This window comes from Chiloscyllium plagiosum, chromosome 11 (genome assembly GCF_004010195.1).
Source record: "Chiloscyllium plagiosum isolate BGI_BamShark_2017 chromosome 11, ASM401019v2, whole genome shotgun sequence".
Taxonomy (NCBI): domain Eukaryota; kingdom Metazoa; phylum Chordata; class Chondrichthyes; order Orectolobiformes; family Hemiscylliidae; genus Chiloscyllium; species Chiloscyllium plagiosum.
Window position 1 is genome coordinate 18,971,986 of NC_057720.1, and position 11,891 is coordinate 18,983,876.

An 11,891-nucleotide genomic window follows, 5' to 3' on the forward strand; every position below is an offset into this window, starting at 1 on the left:
CCACTGGTCACAGGCCTCCAGTCTGAAAAACAACCCTCCACCACCACCCTCTGTCTTCTACCTTTGAGCCAGTTCTGCATCCAAATGGCTAGTTATCCCTGCATTCCATGAGATCTAGCCTTGCAAACCAGTCTCCCATGGGGAACCTTGTCAAACATCTTACTGAAGTCCATATAGATCACATCTACCACTCTGCCTTCATGAATCCTTTTTGTTACTTCTTCAAAAAACTCAATTAAGTTTGTGAGACATGATTTCCCACGCACAAAGCCATGTTGACTATCCCTAATCAGTCCTTGCCTTTCCAAATATATGTACATCTTGTCCCTCAGGGTCCCCTCCAACAACTTGCCCACCGTCGAGGTCAGGTTGACTGGTCTATAGTTCCCTGGCTTGTCCTTACCACCCTCCTTAAACAGTGGCACCACGTTTGCCAACCTCCAGTCTTCTGGCTCCTCACCTGTGACTATTGATGATACAAGTATACGGTATGAGCAGATGGGGAAAGAGTGAAGTTTTGGGTTGCAAAGGCTTTGACCAGGTAAGAACTTGCAGTAAACAATGAGATGCTGGAGGCAAGGGCAGTGGGTTAATGAGGTGAGAAGGCATTCATTTTGTAAAACCAGTTAATGAGGTGAAAAAGCATTATGTAAAGTCAGTTTAACAAAATGAAAAGGATTCATTATGTGAAGCCAGTTAAGGTTAAGAATATTCATTGTATAACACCAGATGGCTTAATGTTTACTATTGACACTAGCTGATTGTAACAGTCACTCAATCAATATGAATATTGCCTCATCTGGGTGCTGCTCCCTGTAAGTGACTATATAATTCATTTAAGGATCTGTTGTTCGAAAGAAGACTGAGAACTCATGTCTCCCTCCAGAGCCCAGAATTTTGCTTCGACTGATAAGAGGATGGGGAAGTGTGACGACATGATGGAGCTCTTAAAATTACGATATGCAATAGGCAAAATGCAGAGATCTGGTCAGATGATGGAACTGGAGCTGATTTGTAAAGCAAGGATGCAAATTTTAGAGCAGGTGTTGTGGACCAGGAGACATGGTAGTTTTACAAGCACGGTGTGAACATAGCTTTATATGAATTAGGATACGGGCTGCTGAATTTTGAGTGTTCAGCTTTGGAGGGTGAAAGATGAGAGGTCGGTGTTGTAAATATTGGAAGGGCTAAATTTCACGGTAACAAAGACATAAATGAGGGCTTCAGCAGCAAAAAATCTGAATGGTGAAGGAATGGATAATATCACACAGATGGCAGTAGGCAGTGTTGATGATGAAGCAGTTCTTGAGTTACAATCACAGTAAATCGGGTGAGCAGTGTGGAGTCCATGTAAAATGATTGAGAGTTTACAGTGGTACTGCACAAAGGTGTAGATTTTATGGTTGCTGCTTTAAAAATCTGACTGCATAAGATGTAACAGACTCTAGAGTCTGTTTCCTCAATTCCAATGTGAGTTCTGGAATTTGGTATTATCTGTAATATCTATCTGTTAGTGAATACATGTTAAGACAGTTTATGGTAAAGTTTGTGTGAACATTATCACAAATGAATGCCAATGAGTATTGTCTTAATGCAGATGTTGCCAACTACTTTTGTTATTCAACATTGTGACCTCGCCCGTCAATAATACTCTCTGGAAATGAATACTATGTTCTTATTTTGTCAGAATTACTCAAAGTAGCATTTTTGTTTTAAAATGGTTGAGATGTTTTGGAAGTTGACCATTACCACATATTACTGAACTTAATTTCAATGAAAACAAATCAAACAATTTTAAATTGCAAGGTTTCAATTATTAACATCTTCAGGTCTTAAAGTCACAGCCAATTTAATTTGAGGACAGGATTATGTTTCCTCCTCCATCAGAAACTATGGATAGTCCTCCAAAATTTTAGCTTGAATTGATTGAAAAGTCAAACATCAGGGTTTCTTTGAAGCAATATAACTAATTTCTCACTTCCAGAAGAGGCACCCAAGAAACAGGTAAGTTCTTGAATCAGTGTATAGAAGTATTGTAAGCTGTTAAATGAGAAGAGAAATAGATTGTATATGTATTAAGCTTGTGTTTTTCTTTGTAATCTGAAAGTGTTGGATTGTTAAATTATAAATTATAACTGGTTGGTAAATTTGGTAATTTATTAATATTTATTTCAGGCTTGCCATATGTGAGCTGAGAATAACTAAAATGGCTTTCACCAACTGACCAGAATTGAAAATAGTATCCAGAATTTAAAGTAGAGATTTAGTAGAATTTAATTTAGTAGATTTAAAGTACAGAAAAAGGTGAGTGGCAGAGAGCCAGCTGTTGCTGGAGATTTTCTGGTGCCTCCCAAAATAAGAGAAACATCTTTTGAAGCTTTTATTGGTTGGATGGGTCTTTCCTGCATTGGCCCCCCAAAGCCATGTTCAGGAGCCAATCAGAATGTTTTTGTCAAGCACTTTCCCTTATTTCAGAAGCTGCTGGTTTTGTGTTATCTCCTTCTACACCCATTCTTCCTGTAAAATGCACTATTGTGTACAACTCTCAATGTGTCCCAGTAAACCAGACATTTTAAAACTGCAGCAATTTCTTTATTTTGTCATCTTGGTTTAAAGCAGTATATTTCCTTTTTTAGTTCACAGTCCAAAACCTAAGGAAATAAAAATGTGATCTTTACACCTATTATTTTTCTTGTCAGCCCCATTTTGTAGCTCCTTTATCCTCAACCTGCTCCACTTTACAGCCTAGCAGACTTGAATTTCATCTCCTAACAACTGTCCTCATCTTTTTCAGACACCAGTCATCAAGAAATGAGCCTGCAGTTCTCATTTGCTTGTCTTCTAGACCCACCTTAAAAACAAAATACTGGAAATACTCACCAAGTCTGGCGCTATCCATACAGAGTTCCTGTTTCACGTCATTAAACTTTTGTAAAATTTACGTCAGTATTTCATTACTTGGATTTGGAATTAGCCTTATTTAGTTGGACACCAAGAAAATTATTGATGGAGGTGAAATTGCTAATTTCCACATGGTAGTTAAATCCTCAGGAGCTGAAACTTATAAATATTAAATCCTCTGATCATACTGAAGGGAAAATAATGTCGATGAAATAATTGCTTGAAACATTAGAACACTGTAAATGTGCAGCAGGGTGGCCAATATAACAAAGAAACTGCTTATGATTGGTGTGGATTGTTTGTTGTTTATTATACAAGTCCAGGTGCTTAAGATTTTTATCCTTTGACAGTTACTTTCACTGGAAAATATCTGGTACAATAAGTGCAAACTCTAATTTGATTGTTTTCTGTTTTTTTTAGCCCTGGAGAGTCTTGGATTTTGCTCTTACATTAGTGAAGTAAAGGAAGTCTTGCAAGAGTGTAAAACAGTGGCTCTAAAGAGGAGAAAAGCAAGCTCACGTCTCGAAAACCTTGGCATACCAGAAGAAGAGCTGTTGCGCCAACAACAGGAGCTATTTGCAAAAGTAAGTAGTGGATTTGAAGACAAGTTGTAGATGGACGTTTACTAGATTTCAGTTTTTTTTAAATTCCAAAGTGTTGTGGCATCAGCCAGCTTCTGTGGTTTCCACGGTAACATATTTGCTGAATTAACTGTTTATGGCAATTTTGCAGCAGAAGATCTGCCATGAAGCAATATTCAAATATTTACATTAAATAATATGTCTGGACCACTATCTTCAGTTGTTAGGTGACTGAGGGAGGTGCCTAGTGAAATTCTGAGAGGCTAATTGCTTAGATCTCTGCTGTTTCTAATTTACACAAGCAAACGTAATGTGATAGTCATTTCTGCTGGTCAAATTCCAGGATTTAAAGTAGACGGGGTGATTGGGAGTTAGGATAATGACTAGTAAGGGGATTCAGATCACTTATGTAGTTTGGGAGATTAAATTTGAAACAATAATAAAGTTGTTCATATCAGATAAAAACTGAATGTCTTAATTCAAAGTCAGTTTTGTTTGAGCAAATAGTTGAATTATTTAGTTATTATTACATCATGTTCATGGAATGGTGCAGGAACCTCTCCCTCTATGATTTCAATTTGAAGTAAGCAATTTCAGGCTGAAGATAGTTGATTGTAGGTGTGGAAAGCATTGTGTAGAATTAGTACATCGAGATTTTCAAGCCTTAGGAGGTAAAATAGACTCACCTCCTTCATTCAAAAGTGTTGCAGATGTTGAAAATCTGAAATGAAGACATAAAATATTGGAAACATTCAGCAGGTCAGGCAGCATCTGTGGAGAGAAATTATAAATATTTCAGGCGAGGGACTTGTCTTGGTAATGTCTGACTTTATAATGCAGTTACCAGACTAACCTGGGTACTTTAGGTTCTGACCATGTTAAAGAAAGAATGCACATGTTTCAGGGAAAAGAGCAACAAAATAATATAAGGGAGTTTCAATTGTAGTTGGATGCTAAGATTGAAGTATTAATTGCCTATTCTTGTTCACGGATTCTGTATTCTCATTAAGATGGAGGGGAGGATTAGACTTGGATTTTCCCCCAGCCCCACCTGGGGAAAACACCTTTTCCATTTTTGTAGCTTTCATTAGCAAAATAGTGAGGTGGGTATCTCTCCCTATGGGGACTACTTCTTGATCAGTCCCACTTTTATGCAGCTTGTGTCCAAATAAATTGAGTTGTGTTCATTTCTGTTGTGATGCCGATTGTTGTTTACAGGCATCCGAGATGTTTCCTGGCATTACTGTGAGAGCTTCTTTTAAGTAGGGTAGAATAACCAGGGTAAATGGCTTTGTTTATCTTGGCCAGATCACTGAATGAAAACTGCTGCTGAAGTTGTTTCAGCGTTTAATGTAAGTTTAGGGTTCTACATTAGTTTTTTTCTTCTCAATGTGCCGTAAATAAATGTAGAAAATAGGAATAGGAGTACGCCATTTGGCCCTTCAAGCCTGTTCAGGAATTCAATATGATCATGACTAATAGTCCAACTCAGTACCATACTCCCACTTCTCCCTTACCCTTTGATCCCTTTCGTCCTGAGAACTGTATCTAACTCCTTGAAAATTTCAATTATTTTGGCCTCAACCACTTTGTTTAGCAGAGAATTCCACAGGCTCATCACTCTCTTGCTTAAAAAAAAATTCCTCATCTCAGTTCTAAATGGCTTGGTCTGTATCCTTAGTCTGTAACTTCTGGTTCTGGACTCCCTGCCCAATGGAAGCATCCTTCCTATGTTTAACCTGTCCAGTCCTGTTGGAATTTTATGGGATTCTGTGCAATTTCCCCCCTCATTCTTCTAAACTCCAGTAAGTATAGTCCAAACTGATCCGGTCTCTCTCTATGCGTCAGTTGTGCCACCTCAGAAATCAGTCTGCTAAACTTGTGTTGCACTTCCTCCATAACCAAAACATCCACAGGATGGATAAATGGGGTGGTTTGGACACAAGTTCAGGTCTGGTCTCACTAAGGCCTTGTACATTTACAGCAACACATATCTGTTCCTGAACATCAAACATAGAACAATACAGCACAGGTAGAGTTCTTCACCCCACCATTTCTATGCTAACCATGATGCCATTCCAAACAAATCCCAACTGCCTGCATATGATCCTTATCCCTTTATTCCCAGCCTGTTCACATGTGTGTCTCCAATGCCTCTTAAATGTTGCTATTGTATTTGCTTTTGCCATCTCCCCTGACTCTGTCTGTCTGTTCCAGGCACCTACGACCCTCTACGTAAAACCTGCCTTGCAAGCATTGTACAACAATAATACAAAGACATTGTTGTAGATGTAAGAAGGCATGGGTTGGCTCTCTGTGCCATTCTGCATGCTTTCTCCACAACCTTATATATTTTAAAATATTTAGTCACTTGTTCCTTTAAAAAACCTTCTGCTTTATGCACTTCTTACAAACTTTCTATGTACTAATCACCATAGTGTATAAACTTTATTTTTAAGTGATAATCTTATGCTCTGCATTTACTATTCGAATCCCCTCACCATGAAGGCCAGTATACCATTTGTCTTCACTACCTGCTGGATCTACATGATTCAGTGACTGCGTATAAGAATACCCAGGTCTCATTACACCAACCTCTTTTCCAATGTATCGCCATTCAGATAATCTGCCTTCCTGTCTTTGCTACCAAGTGGATGGCCTCACATTTACCCACACCATCTGCCATGTATTTGTCAGCTCATTCAACTTATCCAAATCACACTGAAGCCTCTCCCTAACAGCTCTTCCTCTCACCTAGCTTTGTGTCACCTGCAAATATTATGTTTAGTTCCTTCATCTAAACCATGAATATATATTGTGAATAGCTGGGGTCCAAGCACTAATCTGTGCAGTATCCCACTTCATTCTGACTGCCACTTAGGAATAAAACTTGTTTTTTCCTACAGTTTCCTGTCTGCCAACTAGTTCTCTATTCCTGTCCATACAACTACACCAATCCCATGCGTTTTAATTTAGTTACTAATCTTTTATGTGGGATCTTCTTGAAGCCTTCTGAAGGACCAAGTAAGCCACATCCACTGGCTCCAAATGATTAACTGTACTAGTTACACCCTCAAAAAAAATTCCAATTGAATTGTTGAGCAATCTTTCCCTTGTGTAAATTCATGCTGACTTTGTCTGATGTTGTCATTGTTTTCCAACTGCTCTGCTATTAAATCTTTTATAATGGACTCTATTAATGGGCAAAAATGCTAATGTCAGACTGACCAGTCTATCATACTATTTTCTCTCTTGCCTGTGTTTGAACAATCAATATATGCTGTGGTAAATTAATCACCAGTACAACAGTTAATATTGTAAATGTCAAAAGAACAATTTCTACTTCATTTGAATTGATTGGAAAATGTGATATTGCTTAATCTGAATTCCAAATACAAACCATACGTGTGTGAACAGGTTAATTTAACTAAGTTTGGAATTCCTAATGCTGTCTGTTTCCTCATTACAGATGCTGCCAGACCTGCTGAGTTTCTCTGGCAATTTCTGGTTGTTTTTTTTGTTTCAAATATTTTTCTCTATCTTCTTTCTCAGTTTTCAGATTCTCTGCTTTCCAAATGCATGATGCTGTACCAACGTCCTATCCAAAGGCTGTTTTCTCTATTTTTTTCATTATAGAACATTAATTTGAAGTTGTAGGTATGTTTCTGGGAGCTAATGCTTCACTCAAAACGATTTGCATCAAAACAAGTTTCACTTTTAAATATAAATAATACCAGGAGTTGTATTTTCAACCATAATAACTAACATGGACTTGCAATTAACAAAACAGTGTAAATAAATCTTGGACAGTCCTTGTGATGTAACAAAGAACCACCGAGTTGGGATGTTTTTTCCCTGATTATTGTAAAATAGTTATACCCTATGTCCCCAGTATATAGTAGACGCATTTTTAAAAGTTTTGATTTCCTGTGCTGAGTTTTAGTAATTTGCTTCATCCTTTAAGCTAGCCATTTGCCTTTGCTAATTTTCTCTTGGTTGTGACTACTTATCTTGCCACTGGACGAATTTGTTTCTCCAGTGCCAGTGCTGACTCTCCAGGTGTTGAGGGGGTCAGCACCAACTTTCCCTCAGCACATTGCCAAGCTATTCATGGGGTCATTGCCATCAGTCTCCTGTTAGGCCACCTGCGGTGAGTAAGAGTGACCATGGGGCTACTCCTCTGCTAGCCCTGCTGCTGCCACTATAGAATATGCAGAGTCCTCAGTGCAGACCTCAAGGATTGTGCTTTCGGCCATCTGTAGGATAGAGAATGTTCTAAGCTGAGTGGGGAGACACCAGCATCTAAAGTGAAAGCATGTAAATTCTACAGACTGGCAAAGCAGCCTAGCTGGTAATGATGCAGGCAGGAACAGAAAGCCTTTCGTACGCTGATCCTAAATACTTTAACGGGATAGGCAGTACTTAAGTTCAATGAATAGGTAGTAATTTTTTTCAGTTACTTAATAACGAAACAACTTTATTTGTAAAATAAAAACCAAAAGAATGCGAATGCTGTAAATCAGAAACAAAAACTTGGTGATGGGATACCAGCCTCTCTGGAGTTATTCCAAAGTAGGATCTTTCGGACTGGTCACAGTAATTGTCACACTGTCAACTCGATTACTTGATTCTTCAGGATCACAGTGACATCTTCTGATTGAGACAGTGGTTGACAAGAATTAGAATATTAAGCCTTTTGAGACTCCTCGAGATGCTTTCGTTGCAAATGTGATTTAGAGTCATACAGACATACGGCATGGAATCAGATCCTTAGCACCACTCGTCCGTGCCAACCGGAGATCCCAATCTGAACTAGGCCCATTTGCTGTTGTTTGGTCCATATCATTCTGAAGAGGAGAAAGTGAGTCTGCAGATGCTGGAGATCAAAGTTGAAACTTTATTGCTGGAACAGCACAGCAGGTCAGGCAGCATCCAGGGAACAGGAGATTCGACGTTTCGGGCACAGGCCCTTCTTCAGGAATATCATTCTGAACCCTTCCTATTCGTATACCCATCCAGATGCCTTTTAAATGTTGTAATTGTACTAGCTTCCACACTTCCTCTGGCAGCTTATTCCACACACGTGCCACCCTATGCGTGAAAAAGTTACCCCGTTGGTCCTTTTAAAATCTTGCCCCTCTCACTGTAAACCTATGACCCCTAGTTTTGTTTTTTATTATAGTAATGCTTTATTTTGGATGTGTCCTTTGCTGAAATCCCTCAGGGTGACCTGTGAATGGTAGATCAGGATAGTGGATACATGTTTAATATAGCTGTTTAAGTACATTGATTATGGTGATTAGATCTTAGGTCATTGTGAACGGCACTGCGGCTTGTCTCATATTCTGCCCCTGACCATTTCTGTTCTGCTCTCACACTTCCCTCTTTGTCAGTCCCCCATTGGGCCTTGTGCATCAGATTCAAAACTCTTGAATCTTTTCTATTATCTGTCCGTGACCTTTTCTCTCCTCAGTGTAATTTCTCTCAGCTCTCGTTGCTAGGATAGGGTGTCTCTTGTTCCTTTTGATTCTGGCCACATTTGCATCACCGTCCGACCCCCACCTATTCCACTGACAGGAGCAGAATCACATGCACTGGAGTATTCTTCCTAACTTGCTATCTCACTCAAAACCAAAGTTCTTTAACCATCTTTTCTGTAACCTTCTCAAGTTGTTTTGCAGCAGTACCCTCCTTTCTCTGTGAAGTGCTTTGGGAAGTTCCATTCTGTTGCAAATTCTGTGTTTATTTTTGACAAGCTAAGGAGACAGATTGAAAAACAATTGTTCCCTATCCATTACATTCAATTCAATATCTTTTAATTGCTCAAATGAAAATTCATTTCAGGTACTTTGCTTGCTTATTCATTAAAAATCAACACTGAGTAAGAATTTTTTTTAATTACCCTATCACAGAGGAATATCATTAATTAATATGTATTGAAAACTATTAAAATGCAGTAAATTAATTAGTCAGTAAATCCTAACTTTCATTCACCGAATTCCAATTAAAGGGAAAGTCACCAAGTCCTAATGGATCATAGGACTGCTGTCTGACTGGAGAGTGATGATTGGTGGTGGTTTAACTTAAGGGGCCACATGCCTCAGGTGAGGGGAATGGTTGGGCTGGAGGTTCCTTTCTGGTAACCAAAATTCTTACTAAATTTTTTTAATGCTGCCAGATGTACTGAGTTTCTCCAGCAATTTCTGTTTTTGTTTCAAGTTATTTTATCTGTCTTTCCTCATATTTTCCCTGCCCTTTCAAATCTAGCTGGCCAATTCTGAAAGCATCAGCACTCGTCAAAAACAATATTAATTCTCTGGAGAAAAACCAAACTTCTACGTCTGGGTCTAAGTGACCTAAATGGAATGACAACTTTTTGAAAATATGAATCTCTGGTGTCACATTCAGGGTTTGTAAAAATAGTAGTTTAAAGACACTTTCTTTGGATCAATGAGCATTCTTGTTCAGGTTGGCTGATGTTTCAAAACATTATTGCTTTGTTCATAAGCATGTTTTGAGGGAAAGGTAGTCTCTTATTGTCCTGGTTTAATATATCATCTTGCCAATCAAACAAGGCCTTGCTCCTTCCATTATGTTCTATAATCACATTGGCTGCATAATGGAAGGTTCATTATGTTAGCCTCACCTCCACTGTCATGTGGCAGGCTACTAGACTGTTTCAGTGAAAAACGTTTACACGTGTCTTTTGTTTTTACAGGCCAGACAGCAGCAGGCAGAGTTAGCCCAGCAGGAATGGTTACAGATGCAGCAAGCAGCCCAGCAAGCACAGTTAGCAGCATCTGCCACTGCCAATCCAGTCAACAAAGCAGGATCATCACAAGATGAAGAGGAAGAAGATGATGTGTAAACCTTACCAGCAAATTCGCTGTACACATCTTTTACCACGTGTTAACAATGACTTGGTCTGTCTGCAATTTCCAGCTTCATTCAAAACTTTGCAGACCGGCTCCTGGTGTTAAGAGTGTCACTGGTCAAGTTACAGTTGCCATGAGTTTTCATGTGTAACAGTGAATCACTTAAGTGTACAGGATTGGAAGTTTTGCAGACTGATATTTAATATTTACCTAACAACAGGTGACCAGAATTGGGAGCAACAAATCATTGCAGTACTTTATGGCTCCAGCACCTGTTTCTTGTATCTCTCTGAAATTCAGTATTGTTACTGCTCATGAATCTGAGAAGTAATGCTTCAGTTTGTGTAATCGGTTGCTTCCTTATTGTTCAGTACCGACAGCAAAATTTATTAAGTGGCTTATTTAAGTTTGCAACTGAAATGTTTTTTTAATGTATGACTTATAACTGGTGGTAAGAATGACTTTAAAAAAATTCAAATTTAACTGCCCGTATTTCATTTTTTCCTTTGAAAAAGATGTTTGACTGGGTTCACGGAATTTTAAGAAGTAATCATATTAACTTTGGTAAAACCATCAGATCTGTAGTCGGCTATTTACTCTTGATTTTATGTGGCACGTGTTCTTACTTCATGGCTAGTTTTAACTCCTGAATGTTAAGTAAACTGTATTTCCCAATGTCAGTGTTAAAAACAAAACACCATTTTAGTCAGCAGTTATAGTACCAAAGAGTGAAGTCAACAGTGGGAAGATTGACAAACGAGTTAGGGTACTTTAGAGAGTATATATTAACTGCTACTTAAATGTTTTAGCTGTTTTTGTACTGTTCATGTTCTTACAAAAATATGCATAACTGCTAACTATTTTGGGATTGACAGATTTCACCTTTATCTGTGAGAGATTTCCAATGCAGAGTGTATGTTTTTTTAAATCACAATGCGAAGTTGATTGTGCTAGTTAATATGTAACTCTTCCCTGGTGCTTATTGTTCTCTTACATTTTTTCATGTGCTGTTTCTCTTAGCAATAAAAAGACATGTTTTTATTAAAAATGCACTTTTTGATTTGCATCTTTCAGAAATGCATTACTACTAAGCACAAGTTGACACTTAGATTTACAAAAAAAAGTCTATAATCCTGTGGAAATGTTAACAAATTTATATTTTACTTACAATTTCCCTAAATTCTACCACCTGCGCTAACATTGCCAAATTGAAATAGCAAGCAAAAGATCCAACTGCAACGGAGACTGTGGACAAGCGTGCCATAATTTTGAAGAAAGGTCAATGGACCCAAAACATTACTCTGCTTTCTTTACACAGATGCTGCTAGAACACCTGAGCTTAGCAAGATTTGAGAAGATTTGTAGCTCAGGTTGAGGTTCTGGATGTAGGTTTCCTCACTGAGCTGGAAGGTTCATTTCCAGACATTTCATCACCCTACTAGGTAACATCTTCAGTGGGCATCCGGGCGAGGCATTGCTGATAATTCCTGCTTTCTATGTATATGTTTGGGTTTCTTTGGGTTGGTGATGTCAT

At 38.4% G+C, this 11,891-nt stretch overlaps 1 protein-coding gene across 1 annotated transcript in view; it reads left to right on the top strand.

Annotated features, from left to right (window-relative positions):
* Nucleotides 1-11,405, top strand: part of dr1 (down-regulator of transcription 1) — a 33,459-nt gene extending 22,054 nt beyond the window's left edge. Inside the window, exons 2-3 of the mRNA XM_043698824.1 lie at nucleotides 3,322-3,485; nucleotides 10,201-11,405. Of these exons, the coding sequence (XP_043554759.1) occupies nucleotides 3,322-3,485; nucleotides 10,201-10,350 (314 nt within the window). The 3' untranslated portion in view covers nucleotides 10,351-11,405. The remainder of the gene's footprint in view (nucleotides 1-3,321; nucleotides 3,486-10,200) is intronic.
* The last annotated feature ends 486 nt before the right edge of the window (nucleotides 11,406-11,891 follow it).